This window comes from Bos mutus, chromosome 1, assembly GCF_027580195.1.
Source record: "Bos mutus isolate GX-2022 chromosome 1, NWIPB_WYAK_1.1, whole genome shotgun sequence".
Lineage (NCBI taxonomy): Eukaryota > Metazoa > Chordata > Mammalia > Artiodactyla > Bovidae > Bos > Bos mutus.
Genome location: NC_091617.1, coordinates 143509489 through 143533092, shown reverse-complemented (window position 1 = coordinate 143533092; position 23604 = coordinate 143509489). Strand labels below are relative to the sequence as shown.

Genomic DNA, 23604 nt, shown 5'->3' with positions numbered 1-23604 from the left:
ACAGGGAGCCATACCCCATACCTTCTAATAACTTTCAATAGAAAAGAGTCTGAAAGAATGTATATTTTATATGCGCACATATTTATGTGTCACTGAGTCCCTTTGTTGAGTACCTGAGACTAACATAACACTATGAACCAACCATGCTTCAGCTGGGCTCCCCGGGGGCTCAGACGGTAAAGACTCTGCCAGCAGTGCCGGAGACCCCGGCTTGATCCCTGGGTCAGTAAGATCCCCTGGAGAAGGTCTGGCACCCCACTCCAGTACTCTTGCCTGGAGAATCCCATGGACCGAGGAGCCTGGCGGGCTACAGGTCCATGAAGTCGCAAAGAGTCGGACACAACTCAGCGATTTCACTTTCTTTCTTTCTAAACTTCAATTAAAAATAAATGACACGAAAAAGAAGAAGGTAGAAACAAAAAAATGAGCTGTAAATGAATATGCTTAACTCCAAGCACAAGCTGGAATCAAGATTGCCGGGAGAAATATCAATAACCTCAGATATGCAGATGACACCACCCTTATGGCAGAAGGCGAAGAAGAACTAAAGAGCCTCTTGATGAGAGTCAAAGAGGAGAGTGAAAAAGCTGCCTTAAAATTCAACATTAAAAAAACTAAGATGATGACATCTGGTCCCATCACTTCATGACAAATAGATGGGGAAACAATGGAAACAGTGAGAGACTTTATTTTCTTGGGCTATAAAATCACTGCAGATGGTGATTGCAGCCATGAAATTAAAAGACGCTTACTCCTTGCAAGAAAAGCTATGCCCAACCTAGACAGCATATTAAAAAGTAGAGACATTACTTTATAGACAAAGGTCCATATAGCCAAAGTTATCATTTTTCCAGTAGTCATGTATGGATATGAGAGTTGGACCATAAAGAAAGCTGAGCGCCAAAAAATTGATGCTTTTGAACTGTGGTGTTGGAGAAGACTCTTGTGGTGTTGGAGAAGTCCCTGGGACTGCAAGGAGATCCAACCAGTCCATCCTAAAGGAAATCAGTCCTGAATATTCACTGGAAGGACTGATGCTGAAGCTGGAACTCCAATACTTTGCCCACCTGATGCAAAGAACTGACTCACTGAAAAGACCCTGATGCTGGGAAAGACTGAGGGCAGGAAGAGAAGGGGACAACAGAGGATGAGATGGTTGGATGGCATCACTGACTCAATGGACATGAGTTTGAGTAAACTCCGGGAGTTGGTGATGGACAGGGAGGCCTGGCGTGCTGCAGTCCATGGGGTCGCAAAGAGTCAGACACGACTGAGCGACTGAACTGAAATGACTGAACTGATCTAGTCAAGTATTTAAATAATTTTTTCATGTTTCCCTTTATGTATGTTTTAACCACTTTAATAGTAATAAATTAATGAATGTTTGTTTTAGGAGCTCTTCTATATCCTAAAAAAAAAAAAAAAAAAAAACACTGTCTCCTATGGTTTTTGTAAAATATGGACGCGCTTCCCTGGTGGTTCAGATGATATAAAAGGCCTGCCATGCAGGAGACCAGGGTTCGATCTGTGGCTCGGGAAGATCCTCTGGAGAAGGGAAAGGCTACCCAGGAAAGAGTTTCTTCTCTTTGTGCTTTACCATTATTGCTTTGAATAATTCAAATAACAGAAACTCATATATTAAGTAATAAGGGAGTGGAAGAATGGGAATCCCAGTTTCAGGCCTGCAATCACAGAGTCAGCGCCTACAGCCTCGGTGCAGTGGTAAGGGCAGCCTCTGGAGAGACACTGCTGGTTTCAGCCCTACCCCTGGCACCTCCCTGCGTGACCTCGGGCACAGGATTTAACTTCTCTGTACGTCAGTTTCTTCATCTATAAAATGGAAAGGCTAAAAATTATAGTACACCTACCTCCTGGAGTTGCTGGTAGGATCAAATTAATCATATATAAAGTACTTAGCACTTTGCCTCTATAACTGGGAGCTGCCATCACAGCTATCAGACAAGCAAGTGAGCGAGGCAGATTGGGTGTCTGGGGGAAGGCAAAGTGTATGCCCTCCGGGGCCTGTGGAACTTTGGAGGAGGGCAGTGTATTCTTTAAAGAGGGCAGAGAGGCTCGCAAACTCGGTACAAATGAACTTACTCACCAAACAGAAGTGGAGTCACAGATGGAGCTTGCATGCTAGGTCGCTCCAGTCGTGTCTGACTCTCTGTGACCCCATGGACAGTAGCTTGCAGCCTCCTGTTTCAGTGGGATTCTCCAGGCACGAATATTGGAGTGGGTTGCCATGCTCTCCTCCAGGGGATCTTCCCGATCCAGGGATCGAACCCACATTTCTTATGTCTCCTGCATTTGTAGGCAGGTTCTATACCCACTCCAGCACTCTGGTCTGGAGAATTCCATGGACTGTATAGTCCACGGGGTCGGAAAGAGTCTGACACCACTGAGCGACTTTCATTTTCACTTTCTTCACCACTAGCACCACCTGGGAAGCAGATGGAGGAAACAAACTGAACGTCACCAAGGGGAAAGTGGGACTGACACACACACACCACCGCCTATAAACTGGGGACTGAGAAGGACCTGCCGTGCAGCACAGGGAGCTCTACTCAGCCCTCTCCAACGACCTACTAGAAAAGGATCTTAAACAAACAAGAATCTACGTGTGGGGGTATGTGTAAGGGACTCACTCTGCTGTACACCTGAAACTAACACAGACTGTAAGTCGACAATACGCCACTAAAAATTAGTCAAAAAATTATAAACGCAAAAAAATGTTTTTTAAACAGAGGGCAGAGGGCAAAACAAATCCCCTCCCACCACTGAATGTATAGGAATGCAGGTCCAGTATATTCATTTCCTGGGGTTGCGAGAACAAATGACCACAAGCTTGTGGCTTAAAACAGTAGACACGTATGCTCTCACAGATCAAGAGGCCAGAACTCTGAGATCAAAGTGACAGCGAGGCCACATGCCCCCCAAAGGCTCTGGGCAGAACCTGTTCATCGCTTCCTCCAACATCTGGAGGCCGCCAGCATTTTTTGACCTTCGTTGGCTTGACTCCACATCATTCCCGTCTCTTCCATCTTCACATCAGGTCCTCCTCCATATGTCTTCTCTTCTTCTGTCTTAAATCTCCCTCAGTTCAGTTCAGTCGCTCAGTCGTCTCTGACTCTTTGCAACCCCATGAATCACAGCACACCAGGCCTCCCTGATTATCACCAACTCCTGGAGTCCAACCAAACTCATCTCCATTGAGTCGGTGATGCCATCCAGCCATCTCATCCTCTGTTGTCCCCTTCTCCTCCTGCCCCCAATCCCTCCCAGCATCAGAGTCTTTTCCAATGAGTCAACTCTTTGCATGAGGTGGCCAAAGTATTGGAGTTTCAGCTTTAGCATCAATCCTTCCAGTGAACACCAAGGACCGATCTCCCTTAGGATGGATCGCCTTTTGGATCTCCTTGCAGTTCAAGGGACTCTCAAGAGTCTTCTCCAACACCACAGTTCAAAAGCATCAATTCTTCGGCACTCAGCCTTCTTTACAGTCCAACTCTCATATCCATACATGACCACAGGAAAAACCATAGCCTTCACTAGACAGACGTTGGCAAAGTAATGTCTCTGCTTTTCAATATGCTATCCAGGTTGGTCATAACTTTCCTTCCAAGGAGTAAGTGTCTTTTAATTTCATGGCTGCAGTCACCATCTGCAGTGATTTGGGAGTCCCAGAAAATAAAGTCTGACACTGTTTCCACTGTTTCCCCATCTATTTCCCATGAAGTGATGGGACCAGATGCCATGATCTTCGTTTTCTGAATGTTGAGCTTTAAGCCAACTTTTTCACTCTTCTTTTTTCACTTTCATCAAGAGGCTCTTTAGTTCCTCTTCACTTGCTGCCATAAGGGTGGTGTCATCTGCATATCTGAGGTTATTGATATTTCTCCTGGCAATCTTGATTCCAGCTTGTGTTTCTTCCAGCCCAGCATTTCCCATGATGTACTCTGCATATAAGTTAAATAAGCAGGGTGACAATATACAGCCTTGACATACCTCTTTTCCTATTTGGAACCAGTCTGTTGTTCCGTCTCCAGTTCTAACTGTTGCTTCCTGACCTGCATACAGGTTTCTCAAGAGGCAGGTCAGGTGGTCTGGTATTCCCATCTCTTTCAGAATTTTCCACAGTTTATTGTGATCCACACAGTCAAAGACTTTGGCATAGTCAATATAGCAGAAATAGATGTTTTTCTGGAACTCTCTTGCTTTTTCCATGATCCAGCGGATGTTGGCAATTTGATGTCTGGTTCCTCTGCCTTTTCTAAAACCAGCTTGAACATCTGGAAGTTCATGGTTCACATATTGCTGAAGCCTGGCTAGGAAAATTTTGAGCATTACTTTACTAGCGTGTGAGATGACTGCAATTGTGCAGTAGTTTGAGCATTCTTTGGCATTGCCTTGCTTTGGGATTGGAATGAAAACTGACATTTTCCAGTCCTGTGGCCACTGCTGAATTTTCCAAAATTGCTGGCATATTGAGTGCAGCACTTTCACAGCATCATCTTTCATGATTTGGAATAGCTCAACTGGAATTCCATCACCTCCACTAGCTTTGTTCGTAGTGATGCTTTCTAAGGCCCACTTGTCTTCGCATTCCAGGATGTCTGGCTCTAGGTGAGTGATCACACCATCATGATTATCTTGGTCATAAAGATCTTTTTAGTACAATTCTTCTGTGTATTCTTGCCACCTCTTCTTAATATCTTCTGCTTCTGTTAGGTCCATACTATTTCTGTCCTTTAACAAGCCCATCTTTGCATGAAATGTTCCCTTGGCATCTCTAATTTTCTTGAAGCGATCTCTAGTCTTTCCCATTCTGTTATTTTCCTCTATTTATTTGCACTGATCGCCGAGGAAGGCTTTCTTATCTCTCCTTGCTATTCTTTGGAACTCTGCATTCAGATGCTTATATCTTTCCTTTTCTCCTTTGCTTTTCACTTCTCTTCTTTTCACAGCTATTTGTAAGGCCTCCCCAGACAGCCATTTTGCTTTTTTGCATTTCTTTTCCATGGGGATGGTCTTGATCCCTGTCTCCTGTACAAGGTCACGAATCTCCATCCATAGTTCATCAGGCACTCTATCTATCAGATCCAGGCCCTTAAATCTATTTCTCACTTCCACTGTATAATCATAAGGGATTTGATTTAGGCCATACCTGAATGGTCTAGTGGTTTTCCCTACTTTCTTCAATTTAAGTCTGAATTTGGCAATAAGGAGTTCATGGTCTGAGCCACAGTCAGCTCCCTGTCTTGTTTTTGTTGACTGTATAGAGCTTCTCCATCTTTGGCTGCAACGAATATAATCAATCTGATTTTGGTATTGACCATCTGGTGATGTCCATGTGTAGAGTCTTCTCTTGTGTTGTTGGAAGAGGGTGTTTGCTATGACCAGTGCATTCTCTTGGCAAAACTCCATTAGCCTTTGCCCTGCTTCATTCCATACTCCAAGGCCAAATTTGCCTGTTACTCCAGGTGTTTCTTGACTTCCTACCTTTGCATTCCAGTCCCCTATAATGAAAAGGACATCTTTTTTGGGTATTAGTTCTAAAAGGTCTTGTAGGTCTTCATAGAACCGTTCAACTTCAGCTTCTTCAGCATTACTGGTTGGGGCATAGGTTTGGATTACCGTGATATTGAATGGTTTGCCTTGGAAACAAGCAGAAACCATTCTGTCACTTTTGAGATTGCATCCAAGTACTGCATTTTGGACTCTATTGTTGACTATGATGGCTACTCCATTTCTTCTAAGGGATTCTTGCCCACAGTAGTAGATATAATTGTCATCTGAGTTAAATTCACCCATTCCAGTCCACGTTAGTTTGCTGATTCCTAGAATGTCAACGTTCACTCTTGCCATCTCCTGTCTGACCACTTCCAATTTGCCTTGATTCATGGACCTGACATTCCAGGTTCCTATGCAATATTGCTCTTTACAGCATTGGACTTTGCTTCTATCACCAGTCACATCCACAACTGGGTATTGTTTTTGCTTTGGCTCCATCCCTTCATTCTTTCTGGAGTTATTTCTCCACTGATCTCCAGTAGTATATTGGGCACCTACTGACCTGGGGAGTTCCTCTTTCAGTGTCCTATCTTTTTGCCTTTTCATACTGTTCATGGGGTTCTCAAGGCAAGAATACTGAAGTGGTTTACCATTCCCTTCTCCAGTGGACCACATTTCTGTCAGATCTCTCCACCATGACCCACCCATCTTGGGTGGCCCCACACAGCATGGCTTAGTTTCATTGAGTTAGACAAGGCTGTGGTCCATATGATCAGATTGACTAGTTTTCTGTGATTATGGTTTCAGTGTGTCTGCCCTCCGATGCCCTCTCACAGCACCTACCGTCTTACTTGGGTTTCTCTTACCTTGGACGTGGGGTCTCCCCCAGCCTTTCCCTTTTTAGGACACTTGCTACTGGGTGTTGGCCCCACCCAGATCATCCAGGGCTTCCCAGGCGGTGCTAGTGGTTAAGAACCTGCCTGCCAGTGCAGGAGACATGGGAGACCCAGGTTCCATCCCTGGGTGGGGAAGATCCCCTGGAGGAGGGCACAGCAACCCACTCCGATATTCTTGCCTGGAGAATCCCACAGACACAGGAGCCTGGAGGGCTGCAGTACGCAAAGAGTCAGACATGACTAAAGCAACTTAGCACACATGCACAGATCATCCAACATGATCTCAAGAGCTTTCACTGAATTGCATTTACAAGGACCCTTTTCCCATAGAAGATAACCATCACAGGTTCTTGGAATTAGAACATGGACATCTTTGAAGGCCACTATTTAACCCACTACACCAGCATTTTCAATCCTCTGATGTTTTTCAGCATAGTAGGAAATAGAGGCTTTTACTTTGTTTGTTGCCTTAGATATAAAACAGGAAACGCAAAACTAAGGAAACTTATTTTAATATCTTAGGAAAGTAGTCAAGTGTAGAATGCAAGTGTAAACAGGTCGCAGTTTGTAAGAGTTCAGGCAGACGCTCAGGTGCCCACCTAACTACTAAAGGAAGCTGAAGGATAGATGACATGTCAGTTACACGCTGTCCTTGTAGAGACAGTCTACCCGAAGTCCACGATCTTTAAGGAACGTAGTAGGGTGGGTCCCACAGATAAAAAAAAAGCATGTATGTCTTCTGATCTGCTAAAAGTGAAGTTGCTGAGTCATGTCTGACTCTTTGCGACCCCATGGACTGTAGCCTATCAGGCTCCTCCGTCCATGGGATTCTCCAGGCAAAAATACTGGAGTGGGTTGCCACTTCCTTCTCCAGGAGATCTTCCCAACCCAGGGATTGAACCTGGGTCTCCTGCATTGTAGGCAGATGCTTTAGTGTCTGAGCCACCAGGGAAGTCCTCTTATCTGCTGAAAAGGCATGAAGTAACTTCAGAATCACACACAAGGAATTCCCTGCCTGTCCAGTGGTTAGAACTCTGTGCTTCCACAGCAAGAGGCCTGGGCTCGATCCCTGGTGGGGGAATAAGACCCTGCAAGCCACATGGTCAAAAACAGACAAACAAAAAACCAGTATCATGGTGATCTTGGGGGAACTGGATAGTTTAGAAGACATATCACTGTGTATCTTTTTATATTATATTTATGTTTGAACCATGTCAATGCCTTTCCCCTTAAAAAAACAAATTTAATTACTTTTTAAGTCTATATGCCATTTATCTAACACTTGTTCCAAGACACAACATACTTACATTTGTAGCTCATGAAGCCAGTGTAAAGTTTTTGCCATATTTCGTCCATCATTAAAATGTGGTGTTGGGATCCCATACAAGTGAAATCTATGAAAACTTGACGGGTCATACTTCCGATTCTTTGCTTCTCCTAAGACAAGAAAAGGGAAGACTTCTGACTTAAGCAACACAGCTTTATGCAAGAGGCACATGATGTTCTCAGTAACAAGGAATATGCCAGTGGGAGAAAGAGTGAAACCCTAACAGCGCGGGAAACTGTAACAGCGCAGGAACTCCCAACAGATGACAGAGGCACTCTCCCACGAGAGCTGGGAGACGGTGGAGCGAGAGTTCCTTGAGTAGATTCTCGGAAAGTAGAAAGATGATGTAGAGAACGACATACAAATGCAGAATTCAGGCCCATCGACGTTAAAGAGATTCTGAAGATCAGGGGAAGTGCTGCGGGGCGTTTGGCCGCCTAGATCTGAGAGGTCGCTCTCTTACTGTTCCCGCCCCTACTTCCCGCAGAGGGAGCCCCAGTCTTAGCCTGGACCACCGGGGAAGCCCCGAGAGGCTGGTATTTTAGAGTTGCTCTCACTAAGATTTGCATTACAACCCTCACATTTCATTATAATCACTTAATCGCAGAGGCATTTGAAGGGTGATTGAGGGCTGAGAACCCAGCAGGGAGGTCTTTAAGATCTAATACTGTATTTTTTTCAAGTATGATGTGGTGTTAGTTCTCTATTTATAGATAAGAAAGCAAGACTGAAACCAGAGGTGAGCTAGAAGGTTACTGGTCAGAGCAGCCTGGCAGGCCACAGTCCAGGGAGCTGCAAAGAGTCAGACACGGCTGAGCATGCATGCACACAAAAGCTTATGAAATGATAAGGAAAAAGCTATTCAGTCTCACTAGTGACCCAAATGATGGAAGCAAAATAGTACGCAGTCACAATTCGTCTCTCAGTTGAGCAGAAACTAAAGATTGGCAAAGCTCGTCACTGGGGAGGATGCGGGGATGGGAGTCTCACACCCAGCGGGCGCGGCGGGCGCGAGGGCGGGCTGGGCGCGATTCAGCGGGCGGCGGGCTCTGAGAGTCAGAGCTTCAGAAACCAGGGCTGAGTCTTAAAGAAGCGAACCGTGTTCACAAAAATAGATGAACAATACATTTCTATAACACTGAAAAATATAATATTGGTAACTGACCTGAAAAGACAAGCATAAACACATACACTCCTCTCTGAACGGCAAAGAAAAACATACATCAAACTATCGTCTGTGACTGGGGATTTTAGAAGATTTTCTTTGTATTTTATACATTTCTATGTAGCCTGGATTTTTTTTTTTTTTAATTTTTTGGCCACTCTGCGAGGCATGTGGGATCTTAGCCCCCTGAGATGGGATCAAACCCACACCCCTTGCAGTGGAAGCTGGGAATCTTAACCATTGGACTGCCAAGGAAGTCCCTATGCAGCTTGCATTTTATAAAAGAAAATACAACTTTAGTAATAATTTAAATTAGGTATACTTAAAGAGGTCGTCATTAATTGTGTCCTTGACACATCATTTTAAGTAAAAAAATTTAAATGCATACAGCAGCTTCCCCAAAAGACTGGAGATTACTATCACATTTAACTGAAGACAATAGCTCAGTGGATGGGCTTAGAAAGATGCTTGGTATATCAGGTGTGGTGACCTCTGGTTAATGGGATTTCAGGGTTACATTTATTTTTTCTCCCTTTTTCCATGATATTTACATTCAACAATTATTTTACATTTTATAATAAAAAATGAAACACTTTCATTCTCTGTAAAAACAGATAAAGGATTGGATTCTATTTCTTTTCAAGAGGCTAGTGAAACTTTTATAAAAATCAAAAAATGAAAATAATTTCAGCCATGTTATAGTCCATGAGAGCTTTTCTAAATATAAAAAAACACTGGATTGAGAGTTTGGGACCCGCAGATGCAAATTATATATTATATATATTATGGACGAACAACAAGGTCCTGCTGCACAGCACTGGGAAATATACTGAATTCCCTGTAATAAGACATAGTGGGAAAGAGCCGACGTGTGTATGGCTGAAGCACTTTGCTGCGCTCCACACACTAACACATCATAACTAAACAACACCTCAATTAAATGCATAATTAAATATTTTTAAAATCTATACTCAGTTTCATCCAACTGCTAAAGGTATTTTCAGTTCAGTCTCTCAGTCATCTCCGACTCTTTGCAACCCCACAAATCACAGCACGCCAGGCCTCCCTGTCCATCACCAACGCCCAGAGTCCACCCAAACTCATCTCCATCGAGTTGGTGTTGCCATCCAGCCATCTCATCCTCTGCCTTCCCCTTCTCCTCCTGCCCCCAATCCCTCCAAGCATCAGTCTCTTCCAATGAGTCAACTCTTTGCATGAAGTGGCCAAAGTACTGGAGTTTCAGCTTTAGCATCAGTCCTTTCAATGAACACCCAGGACTGATCTCCTTCAGGACGGATCTCCTTTTGGATCTCCTTGCAGTCCAAGGGACTCTCAAGAGTCTGCTCCAATATCACAGGTCAAAAGCATCAATTCTTCGGTGCTCAGCTTTCTTCACAGTTCAACTCTCACATCCATACATGACCACTGGAAAAACCATAGCCTTGACTAGACGGACAAAGTAATGTCTAATGGCAAAATAATGTCTCTGCTTTTCAATATGCGATCCAGGTTGGTCATAACGTTCCTTCCAAGGAGTATGTGTCTTTTAATTTCATGGCTACAGTCACCATCTGCAGTGATTTTGGAGCACAAAAAAATAAAGTCTGACACTGTTTCCACTGTTTCCCCATCTATTTCCCATGAAGTGATGGGACTGGATGCCATGGTCTTTGTTTTCTGAATGTTGAGCTTTAAGCCAACTTTTTCACTCTTCTCTTTCACTTTCATCAAGAGGCTCTTTAGTTCCTCTTCACTTTCTGCCATAAGGGTGGTGTCATCTGCATATCTGAGGTTTTTGACATTTCTCCCAGCAATCTTGATTCCAGCTTGTGTTTCTTCCAGCCCAGCGTTTCTCATGATGTACTCTGCATATAAGTTAAATAAGCAGGGTGACGATATACAGCCTTGACGTACTCCTTTTCCTATTTGGAACCAGTCTGTTGTTCCATGTCCAGTTCTAACTGTTGCTTCCTGACCTGCATACAGGTTTCTCAAGAGGCAGGTCAGGTGGTCTGGTATTCCCATCTCTTTCAGAATTTTTCCCAGTTTATTGTGATCCATACAGTCAAAGGCTTTGGCATAGTCAATAAAGCAGAAATAGATGTTTTTCTGGAACTCTCTTGCTTTTTCCATGATCCAGCGGATGTTGGCAATTTGATGTCTGGTTCCTCTGCCTTTTCTAAATCCAGGTTGAACATCTGGAAGTTTACGGGTCACGTATTGCTGAAGCCTGGCTTGGAGAATTTTGAGCATTACTTTACTAGCGTGTGAGATGACTGCAATTGTGCGGTAGTTTGAGCATTCTTTGGCATTGCCTTTCTTTGGGATTGGAATGAAAACTGACCTTTTCCAGTCCTATGGCCACTGCTGAGTTTTCCAAAATTGCTGGCATATTGAGTGCAGCACTTTCACAGCATCATCTTTCAGGATTTGGAATAGCTCAACTGGAATTCCATCACCTCCACTAGCTTTGTTCGTAGTGATGCTTTCTAAAGCCCACTTGACTTCACATTCCAGGATGTCTGGCTCTAGGTGAGTAATCACACCATCGTGATTATCTCGGTCATGAAGATCTTTTTTGTACAGTTCTTCTGTGTATTCCTGCCGTCTCTTCTTAATATCTTCTGCTTTTTAGATGTCTCCTAAAAGGTTGTCCCTATATATATTCATTGATACGGTTCTTTTTAAAACAGTTAAACGGCATTGGATTAGACAGTACTATTGATGCTAAACTTTTTCCAAAAAGCAATAAAATATTTTCACAATAAATAGAGGGAAGGAAGAATAAAGGCAAAAGACGAGAGGGAGGAAAAGGAGAGAGAACCAGGGAAGTGGGGGTGCAACGGGCGGGAGAGAGGCCTTCCGAGGCCAGGAGCCGGGGTGGGGCGGGAGGGTGGAGCCCGCCCAGGGCCCGGTCCAGAGCACAGTGAAGATGGAGCCAACCTGGGGCCCGGGGTCCGGAGCGCCTGACGGTGGAGCCCACCCAGGGTCCGGGTCCGGAGCGCGTATGCCCAGAGTCCGGAGCACGGTGAAGACGGAGCCAACCCGGGGCCCGGGGTCCATGTAACGACCCGCAGAGACCAAGAGAAGCCTCGCATGGGAGCAGAGGGCCTGGGAGACAGCCCCAGCTGTAGAGGAGGTTCAAGAGGAAGAGGATCCAAGGGCCGTGGGGAGAAAAGTAAGACAGAGAGGGGGGCCCCTACCGCCCGGAAGAGCGAGTCTCACTTCTAACTGAGGTTGACTGCAGGGAGCCGGCGTGAGGACCTCCACCCGTGGCAAAGGTCATGAGGAAGGAGGCTCGACATACGCAAAGGTGGGATCGAGCCTCAGGAGTCCCCCTGGAAATCCTCGAGCATCTACCCCCATAACTAGAGCCTGCCTACTTTACTACTTTGTGCTCTCACCTACACCTCTGACTTTACGGGGGGCTGTCCCCCACCACCTCTTTCGGAAAAGGAGTTAACTTAGAGCTCCAGTTAATAATAATTCCTGGGTGTAACAGGAGTGTTTCAACCTACAAACTCCTCTGAAGGTTCTCTAGCCTGCCTGACAGGCTTGTCCGGCCACATGTGATTGCTCACAGCCTCCCAACCGTGAGAGGCACGAGATGCTTTAAACCTTCTAAAAACAGGTTCTTTAGAGAAGTTAGAAAACTATTAGTATAAGTATAGTGAGCTGATTAGAAATTGTATTGGTGAAGGGTTTTTCATTTGTTGAGCCAATGTTTACTGCCAAGTTTCCACATCCCCTGCCCTTACACACATTAATGAATATATAGAAGAAATAAGTATTAACCTTTGATATTAATCATGTTAGACCTTAGGCTAAGTAAATTCTTTCCTTAATTAAATACCCACTACACCCTCGCCCTATAGGAATGTAACTTTATCTGGTACCTTCGGAAGGTGGAGTCTTTTTTAAGAATAATCACACCTGGAGAAATAAGTGTCCTGGTTGACTGACCGCTGTCACAAGGAGAGGGTCATAAATTGTCAGCAGGCCCCCCTGGCCAGAAGATGATGTAACACCCCTAAGACCTCTGTATACATTTGTGTGAAGCACCTGACTTTGATAAAAGTCAGGACTGCTGACCCCATGTGACTTTTGCATAACATCTCAGTGTATAAAAGTAGACCATGGAAAATAAAGAATTGGGATCAGTTTCTCAAAATACTGGTCTCCCCATGTCGCTCTCTCTCTCAAACTCTGGCTGAGTCTCCATCTGGAGCACAGAACCCGCCATGCTTACTAATTATGCCTGGGCTTCTAAGATCCGACTGGGGAGGCCTCAGTGTCTCCTCTCCTTCGGGAGAACGGAAGGACGCCTGCAGCCTACGTAAGTGGTGCAAGCTTCTTGTCTTGAAGTTTTATTGGTTTCCCGCGTAAACCAAGCTACTCAGCCTCTTTTCTCCACTGAATTTTCCTACTGAGCTATCCTCATCCTATTACTCTTTATATCTCTAATTAATATCTAATTAAAGCCAGTGTACTCGCCGAAGCCATCTCCCCTTCGAATACCCTGGATCAGCTGGGGCTGGACCTCGGCAGTTGACCAGTTGGTGAATCAGGCGCAACCCATCCACCCTCTCAGGACATGAGAGTGTGCCCAGTTGCTCAGTCATGTTCCTCTCTTTGCAGGCCCCTGGACTGGAGCCCACCAGGCTCCTCTGTCCATGGTATTTCCCAGGCAGGAATACTGGAGTGGGCTTGCCATGCCCTTCTCCATTCTCAGGATGTGTTCAGTTCAGTTCAGTTGCTCAGTCATGTCTGACTCTTTGTGACCCCATGAATTGCAGCACTCCAGGCCTCCTGTCCATCACCAACTCCCGGAGTTCACTCAGACTCACGTCCATCGAGTCAGTGATGCCATCCAGCCATCTCATCCTCTGTCGTCCCCTTTCCCTCCTGCCCCCAATCCCTCCCAGCATCAGAGTCTTTTCCAATGAATCAACTCTTCGCATGAGGTGGCCAAAGTACTGGAGTTTCAGCTTCAGCATCATTCCCTCCAAAGAAATCCCAGGGCTGATCTCAGGACCAGTATTAGAGTCTAATTCTCAATCCTCTGTTAGATCAAAATTCTACTTAGCTCACACAGGTCAACAATTAACTTGTAACTTACAGCACTTAAACATCCAATGCCTTTTGGTTATGCTATAGAATAATTCTAGTAACGCAAGCTGAGTCGCTTCAGTCCTGTCTGACTCTTTGTGACCGTGTGGACTGGGGCCCACCAGGCTCCTCCATCCATGGGGTTTCCCAGGCAAGAATACTGGAGTGTGTTACCATTTCCTCCTCCAGGGGATCTTCCTGACCCAGGGATTGAACCCACGTCTCTTATGTCTCCAGCATTGGCAGGCAGGTTTTCTTTACCACCGTCGGCACCTGGGAAGCCCCAGTTCTAATAATAAGCTACTTTTAGTCACAATCACTTAATGCTAACACTAGTATTACTGAGCCCTACCTATGTTCCAGACACCATGCTTGGTATTTTGCAGGCACTCACTTCATCCGCACAACATTATCATCCCTACCTATTTAAGAAATTTAAAATAGATGATGATAAGTAAAATATTCAAGGTCTGAAAGATAATCAGTGGTAAGCAATGCCTTAAACTTCATGATCTGAAAATTTCTACACTTGACCAGTAACTAATATTCCTCATATAAAGTGAAGCACTTAGAATAATCTTGATATTTGAATAAGAATGGTATTTTTTTAAGCCTAAATCCACTCACACAGGATTAGACTACATAACATTTCATCTTCACTGTTTCTTTTTGTTGTTTTAATGATATACACTTTCACACATATTAAAAGGGTATATGTGCCCAGCTATCAGGGTTTGTAAGCTTATAAGTTGGGCTTCCCAGATGTTGCTAGCGGTAAAGAACCCGCCTGCCGATGCAGGAGACAAAAGGAGACGTGGGTTCAATCCCTGGGTCCGAAGATCCCCTGGAGGAGTGCATGGCCTCTCACTCTGGTCTTCTAGTCTGGAGAATCTCCATGGACAGAGAGAGGAGCTTGGCAGGCCCCAGTCCATAGGGTCACACAGAGTCAGACAGGACTGAAGTGACTTAGCATGCATTACTAGAATTATTCTATAGCACAACCAGGCATTTCATCTTTAACCTCATCATCTCCCTATCCCTCTTCACAAGTCTGAGTGTCATATTCTCCTGTTTTACACCAGAGGAAACTTACCCACAAAATAATCGTTGTGAGATACAACATACAGATCATGGCCTGCCTGTGCTTCTTCAAATACCTCTTTATAGGGTTTCGGTGGATTCACCATATCTCTAGCGGATGTTTCTGAAGAAAGAATGAATGAAATCAGTTTTAAGCTACTTTTCATCTCTTTGTAACATTTAAACTGACTAGAGCATATGACAATCTAGGTGTACTGAGTGCATAAGTTACAGGGGCACGGAGCCAGCAACACAGAGACTGACGGCCGAGACGGGAGCAGCCCAGGCCTTACGGTCTCAGGGACCCCCACTTGAACAGGCTCCCTCCCTAGAGTTCTGAAGAATGTTAACCACTTTGGTCGTCCTGAGCCACATGCCAAGCCCAATTAATTTCCCAGTTTTGAGAATCTCAGGATAATTTTTGTTTTAGTTTGCTCCAGACTTCCAAGATGATCTAGGCAAATTTGAATCACAAATCAGCTTCATAAGCCCTGGTGCCCTGTGGGGATGCCTTGATGCAAATTGGGGCAGCTATAGACTATAGCGCGCATCCTGAATCTGTAGCTGCGAATATCCATCTTTGAACTGGCCCAAGGTGCCAGGGAAATCACTGGCATCGGGAAGATACTCTTCTTCCTTCTGGCCCCAAACCTAGAGCTAGGAGGTCTTTGTTGAATAGCTGCTTTCCCAGGACTGGTAGTTCCTGGCTTTATATACAGCGAATTATTTTGTCTTTATTGTTTCCTGTAATGATTTTTAAATATAATTCCATTTGCAGTTTTCTCTTTGTATCTAACAACATATTGAGGTGTTTTCTTTCTTTTGGACTGTATGCCAAGAATTGGGGTCTGTAAACAAACCGTTAAGAATATTGGAAGGTGGTCCTGCTCAGAATAATCCTGTAAAGCAGTACTTCTCTTCTGATGTAGGAACCATTACACCTATTAATGCACATACACATGTTCTGGAGCATTCCTTTTACTACATACATAAGTGAGTACTTTTCATATTAAATGAACTAATCCTAGAGAGCAGTTATAAGTACCGTAATTCCATAATGTTCTGTCTGCTTAAATACAATTTTTAACCTATGTAAAAGGAAAAAAGATATTTTACCTCTTCTATTTTTTTATTGTTTCTAAAGTTGTAAATTTACTGAAATACTGAAATCAATTCCATAGAGTTATTTTGGAAACTACTGATGTATTTATTACACACAGCTTTTTTATTCATCTTTAAATGACCTCTTCTAAAATACATTTTTAATATTTCAAATATTAACAAATTTTAACTTTATATGTGATAATAAAGTACAACTGCAGATTTTGCCTTCAAAGACAAAGGCATAATTTATCTCCAGAACAGATACTACTATGTGAACGGAAAAACATCCTAATGGACCTTTTGGTAAGAAAGATAAGGTTCCTGGAGCAAAGCCTCAGCGGATGCAGAAAGACAAAGAGAGAAGCACCTCTCTCAGCAGGATGCTAAAAAGACAGAGTTTGAGGTCCCCTGTAATGATATCTGGAGGGGGAGGGTAAGGGACCTAAAAAGGCAGAGAGTGAGAAGGTTTACAGGACAGTACCCAAGGGGCAAGAGGCAGGGAGGCAGAGGAGAGACAGCCATGGAGATACATGTGCCACCCCCTCTCCAGATGAGAGAGGAGTCTGCCCTGATGCTGCCTGTTCGCTTAGTAAGCAAGTACACATCGTGGACCGGTATGAATGAGTGTTGTACACAGCATTCAGCAAACTTATCTGTTCCGTGGTCTATTGTATGAAACCGAGTTTCATAAAGAGTTGAGAGTTATACGCAGACCTAGGGAACAGACAAGGGCGAGGGGTCTGGGGGAGGGAAGCATTGGGAGTTTCGGATTAGCAGATGCGAGCTGCTACAACAGGTTGGATAAGGAACAAAGTCCTGTCGCATGTCACAGGCAGCTATATCCAAGCTCCTGGGGTAAACCACGATGGAAAAGAACACAAAAAAGAATGTATCTACATGCACAACCGAGTCAGCTTGCTGTACAGCAGGAATCAACAAAACATTTGTACATCAACTGTTCTTCAATTTAAAAAGAAAATTTTAAAAAAGAGTTGAGAGTTACAAGCATATCAGAGGCCTTGGTGGAAATAAAACCCATCAGTAGGTGCCCAGGAGGAAGGATGGCCGCCCTCACAGCTGGTCCTAGCATCGGCGTTCCTGAGTCTGTTTCCTGTATCTGCTCCATCTCTGCTCTGCGCCCTGAACCTCCTCTCCAAACCCTGAACTCACGGCCTGAACACACGGCCTTGACACACTCGAAGGCCTCTGGGTCTAAAAGTAACTTTCTTGCTATGATCCTGTCTTTCATTCTTGACATCATCTGCACCAGCACTAAATAAACCCCAACAGGATACTGAATCCCATTTTCTAAGAAAACATTTTATCCACTCCCTCCCACCCCTTATTTTCACTACCTCTGACGATTGCCGTCCCAAATGTCGTATTGAGTATGTCCAGGCCTTTAGGCAATCCTGGTGTCTGATCATGAGATTTTCCTAACGGTGCCCGTTGATTGCTAAAATATACTGACTCCTTTTTATCTTTCATTTTCTGTTGAAACGTTGTTATAGGCTGTGGGTTGATCAATACCTTTGCCTAAAGAAGTCATACAAAGCAAAGATGTAACAACCAAAAAGAAAGAAATCTGAACATTGAAACTCAACAGCCAGGGAGCAGAGAATATGAAAGTGGAAAAGCATTTCATGATCGTTGCCTTGGCTCACCTTCAAACCCACCATCACACTGGGACTGTGCAGCTTAAACGCGTCAAAACGTGACTTTTCACTGAGGCTAAAGTGTTTATGAGGGCATCTCCTTGGTTCGCAGCTCGAATATTCCAGAGGAGTGGGAATGATGAGCACAAGAGCCACGAGAGCCCCACAGGCTTCCTGCAGTTGCAAGAGCTGGCCTTCTGCCCCGGGACTGTCTGTTCAGTCCGGAGCAGATAACACGGACACCCCGGGTGCACACAGCGCCCGCACCAGCGCGCTGAGGTCTCCAGCGGCACCCAGCCTCTGTCCTCGCCATGCTTTACTGAACCTTGACAGCACCTCTCTTTACCATGAAAGTGCAAGTGTTAGTGCTCAGTCGTGTCCGACTCTGGACTGGGATTCTCCAGGCCAGAACACTGGAATGGGTAGCCTTTCCCTTCTCCAGGGGATCTTCCCAACCCAGGGATCGAACCCAGGTCTCCCATATTGTAGGCAGATTCTTTACCAGCTGAGCCACCAGGGAAGCCAAGAATATTGGAGTGGGTAGCCTCGGCCTTCTCCAGGGGATCTTCCCGACTCAGGAATTGTTCGCCAGGGGATCCTCCTGACTCAGGAATCGAACTGGGGACTCCTGCATTGCAGGCGGATTCTTAACCGGCTGAGCTATCGGGGAAGCCCACCCCTTTTTACCGTGGGAAAATGAAGTGCGGCTCAGCTTGTATCATCCAAGGGGACAATACGCAGTCTGGAGCTTACGCCGTTGACTTTCCCGCACTCACTGTCTTGCCTACTGCTGCTTGGATTTTTCATTAAGAGCGGGAGGGAGGTTGGAAGTGATGATTTCACTAACACTTCATTTATGCATTTTTCCCCCTTGGAAGTGAATAACATACAGGGAAAAACAGAGAAGAAGTTACCGGTATCGAAATTTTCGACCTTATTCCGTGTGTCAAGGAAGGTGCGATTTGAGGATCATTTGCTCTGCCGTAAAATACTCTTTCGGCTCCAGCAGGTGGGTATCTGAAGTTGAAAAATTTTTTTGCCTCAGGTGGGGTCATTAGCTGTCAACAGTGAGAGAAGAAAATAGAATGAATCATCAATACAGTTGATTGATATCAGCAAGACAGATCTATACCAATCAAGGAACATCTTTCATTACGTGAGTATAACAAGTACTGGGGAGCTCCAGCACCCAGTAATAAAGCATCTTGAAAGTTGTTTAATGGAAATAAACACCATATTTTCCAAGTTATCTTTAGCTGCAGCAGCATGGATAGGCCTAGAGATTGTCACACAGAGTCAGTCAGAGAGAGACAGGCGTCGTGGTGTGCCTTACGTCTAGGAGATGTCACACTCGGTTATCACACTGAGTGAAGTCAGTCAGAGAAAGACAGGTATCATATGTCACACTCGATTATCACACTGAGTGAAGTCAGTCAGAGAAAATGTGATATGCCTTATGTCTAGACACACTGATTATCACACTGAAGAAGTCAGTCAGAGAAAGACAGATATCGTGATATGCCTTATATCTAGAAAATGTCACACTAGGTTATCACACTGAGTGAAGTCAGTCAGAGAAAGACAGGTATCGTGATGTGCCTTATGTCTGGGAAATGTCACACTCGGTTATCACACTGAGTGAAGTCAGTCAGTCAGAGAAAGACAGGTATCGTGATATGCCTTATGTCTAGGAAATGTCACACTCGGTTATCACACTGAGTGAAGTCAGTCAGAGAGAGACAGGTATCGTGATATGCCTTATGTCTAGGAAACGTCACACTCGGTTATCACACTGAGTGAAGTCAGTCAGAGAAAGACAGGTATCGTGCCTTATGTGCACTTTATCACACTGAGAAATGAGAAAGACAGGTATCGTGATGTCATGTCACTCAGAGACAGGTTATCATACTGAAATGTCACACTAGATTATCAAGTCAGTCAGTCAGAAAGACAGGTATCTAGGAAATGTCACACTCGGTTATCACACTGAGTGAAGTAATATGCCTTATATCTGAGTGAAATGTCACACAGGTAGAGGAAATTATCACATCACACTGAGTGAAGTCAGTCAGAAAGACAGATATCAGATATCATGAAATGTCACACTAGGTATATCTCAGAGAAATGTCACACTAGATTATCACACTGAGTGAAGTCAGTCAGAGAAAGACAGATATCGTCATGCCTTATGTCTAGGAAATGTCACACTCGGTTATCACACTGAGTGAAGTCAGTCAGAGAAAGACAGGTATCGTGATATGCCTTATGTCTAGGAAATGTCACACTCGATTATCACACTGAGTGAAGTCAGTCAGAGAAAGACAGGTATCGTGATATGCCTTATGTCTAGGAAATGTCACACTAGGAAATGTCAGGTATCTGATATGCCTTATGTCTAGGAAATACACTGATTATGAGTGAAGTCAGTCAGAGAAAGACAGATATCATGATATGCCTTATGTCTAGGAAATGTCACACTAGGTTATCACACTGAGTGAAGTCAGTCAGAGAAAGACAGGTATCATGATATGCCTTATGTCTAGGAAATGTCACCTCACGAGTCTCAGGAAAAAGACGGTATCATGATATGCCTTATGTCTAGGAAATGTCACACTAGGTTATCACACTGAGTGAAGTCAGTCAGAGAAAGACAGGTATCATGATCAAATGTCACTGAGTGAAGTCAGTCAGAGAAAGACAGGTATCAGATCAGAGAAAGACAGGTATCATGATATGCCTTATGTCTAGGAAATGTCACACTCGGTTATCACACTGAGTGAAGTCAGTCAGAGAAAGACAGGTATCGTGATATGCCTTATGTCTAGGAAATGTCACACTCGATTATCACACTGAGTGAAGTCAGTCAGAGAAAGACAGATATCGTGATATGCCTTATATCTAGAAAATATCACACTAGATTATCACACTGAGTGAAGTAAGTCAGACAGAAAAAGACAGATATCATGATATGCCTTATATCTGAAATCTAGAAAAATGATAAAATGAACTTATCTACAAAGCAGAAAGAGTCACAGATGTAGAATTATGGTTACCAAAGGGGAAAGGAGGTGGAGGATAAATTAGGAGTTGGGATTAACGTATACACACTGCTATATATAAAATAGGTAACCAGTAAGAACCTACTGTACAGCACAGGGAACTCTACCTTCATGGAAGAACCTAAGAAAGAGTGGATATAGGTATATATATATATAAATGATTCACTTTGCTGTGTTCCTGAAACTAACAGAACATCAGAAATCATCAGAAATCAGCTATACTCCAATAAAAATAAGTCACATTTAGAAAGCAACCGGGAAGTATTTAGGTTAGGAAGAATACCATAAAAGACTATTTCCAATCTAAATAAATGGAAAACTCCAGTAGTTTTCATAGAGCTGGAAATTGTAAGCCTGGGATTTTCATTTCCTCATTCACACTCAACAGAAGGTCTTATAGTAAAAAAAAAAAAAAAAAAACCAAATGGACCACATTAAAGTTATGCAACTCTCATAAGGAATGTAGAATGCTGTTTATCTTAGATTCACACAAATGCATGTTGAAAACACTCACCCTGGGGAATCTTTCCGTCAAGCAGGTTGCAGCTCTGTATCCAATCGGAAGAACTTTCCCTGCCTAAGGAGAGAAGAGCAGTAATAGGTCATTGTGAAGGTACAGGGAGGGTGTTTTGAAGAAAGCAATGTATTTCCAATTTGGCCTATGCTTCTAACACTTCAACTACTTAACACAAAAAGAAAAACAGGAAAAACAAATACCAGATCTAAAACCATCCTGAGGTAAAATACAAACATTAGGCGCTATGTATATTTTGAGTTTTTTTTTTTTTTTTTTTTTTTTTTTTGCAGTTTCTGAACTCTGCAGCCTGCTAAGGGACTCCACTCTCAGAAATACCTTGCCACAGTTCACAGGTTAAGTATCAGCTGTCCTATCATCACGGGCTTCCCTGGTGGCTCAGAGCGTAAACCATATGCCTGCAATGCAGGAGACCTGGGTTCAGTCCCTGGCTCAGGAAAATCCCCTGGGGAAGGAAATGGCAACCCACTCCAGTACTCTTGCCTGAAAAGATCCCATGGACGGAGGAGCCTGGTAGGCTACAGTCCACAGGATCGCAAAGAGTCGGACACGACTGAGCGACTTCACTTTCACTTTATTATCATCAGTACAGTGGGGCTGTGACCGAATTCAAGCTAAACACAAACAATAAGCATTTCTGAGTGTGCATGCGTGTGCTTGCATTACGGGTATATTTCCGCCAACACCCTGGCTTTTGATATATAAGAACGTGTCCCCCCACCCCCGGCCAAGCTCCTTCTGTGAATGGTCCTAACCTCACTTGGCTTTGTTCACTTATTTCTAATCTGGGTCTTATCTGTCCTTCTCTTGCCCAAGCAAAGATTATAACTGCTTGTTCCCAGCCATGCATCTCGTATCTATTTCCCCTTTATCATTTCAAGGCAGCTGATAGCTATTTTTGCAAAGCATAAGTTTCTCTTTAAAAAACCGAGAGAAAGAAACTTCCCGTAAGAGTGTTCTAGGTCTCTGGAGGGGGCTGGGGAGAATCGGTGAAAAGCAGAGAGGCTGAGAGTTGGGTGGAGGGATGACTGTACAGAAGTAGACTGATCAGATAAATGAGGGATGGCTGGGTGACAACACAGACAGATGGATACAGATGAATACGTGGGAGTTTTTTATGAAGATGAATGTTAACTGCAGAATTCCTCTTAGAAGGAGAACCAACAAGATTAAGAGAGTATCTTGATGACATCTGAGTGCAAAAGAGGGTGCCCACAGACATGCTCAGACAGAGAATTTAACTGCTTTGCCAAAGAATGGGGCTTCCCTCCTGGCTCAGTGGTTAAGAATTTGCCTGCCAATGCAGGAGAGGCAGATTCTATCCCTGGGTAAGGAAGAGCCCCTGCAGAAGGAAATGGCAACCCACTCCAGTATTCTTGCCTTGCGGGCTACAGTCTGTGGGGTTGCAAAAGTGTTGGACACACCTGAGCGACTAAAGCAACAACAACAAAGCAAGTAGGAACTCCTGATGGGATAGACTAAGGAAGGATTAAGGGAGATGACTAGTCAGATTGAGAGGAGATTTGCCTGATGGTCCACTGGTCAGGGCTCTGTGCTCCCAACACAGGGGTACAAGTGTGATCCCTTGTTGGGACACTAAGATCCTTCATGCTGCATGGTATGGCACAAAAAAAATAAATAAATAAAATAAAATAGGAAGAAAGGAAAGAAAAATTGAGCAAAAGTGAATGGAGGGAAAGATGAAACAGTGAGGTCAGAGGCCAGGGACCCAGGATGAGAACTGGCCAGTGACACACAGCCCAGCCTTAATGCCAGACCTGGAGTAAATTCTACTTATAACTGCACAAAGGGAGAAGAGTCCTGTGTGAAAAAGGAGAGGGACTGTGCTCTAACTTGAGCTGAAGAGGGTGGGAAAAAGAGAGGAGACATATGTGACCTTTTCCATTTCCTTTAATTTTGAGATACAAGTAATTTTTTAATTCAGCTGGAAATTATAAGAAATCCCAGCAGTATCAGGGAACATAAAGTTTCTCTTACTATACATGTTACATGAGTGCCAGCCATTCTTTTAAATATTTAATGGAAAGATTACTTCATAAAGCTGGGGAGACCCAGGGCAGCTACTGTCCAGATGACAGACGGTTAGAGAGACAGAAGGAAGGACGGCTGGACTGACAGGCCCATCCGTCCATGGCCTGA

At 44.1% G+C, this 23604-nt stretch overlaps 1 protein-coding gene across 5 annotated transcripts in view; it reads right to left on the bottom strand.

Annotated features, from left to right (window-relative positions):
- Window positions 1-23604, bottom strand: part of EFHB (EF-hand domain family member B) — a 67525-nt gene that overhangs the window by 28739 nt on the left and 15182 nt on the right. For 4 of the 5 annotated variants that reach the window (XM_005906656.2, XM_070376972.1, XM_070376978.1 and 1 more), the window contains exons 2-6: window positions 21424-21486; window positions 18765-18908; window positions 17551-17731; window positions 15105-15215; window positions 7718-7847 (exon numbers count right to left, since the gene is read on the bottom strand). In XM_005906656.2, coding sequence (XP_005906718.2) covers window positions 7718-7847; window positions 15105-15215; window positions 17551-17731; window positions 18765-18908; window positions 21424-21486 — 629 coding nt within the window. The remainder of the gene's footprint in view (window positions 1-7717; window positions 7848-15104; window positions 15216-17550; window positions 17732-18764; window positions 18909-21423; window positions 21487-23604) is intronic. The other variant, XM_070376982.1, reaches the window with a different exon arrangement.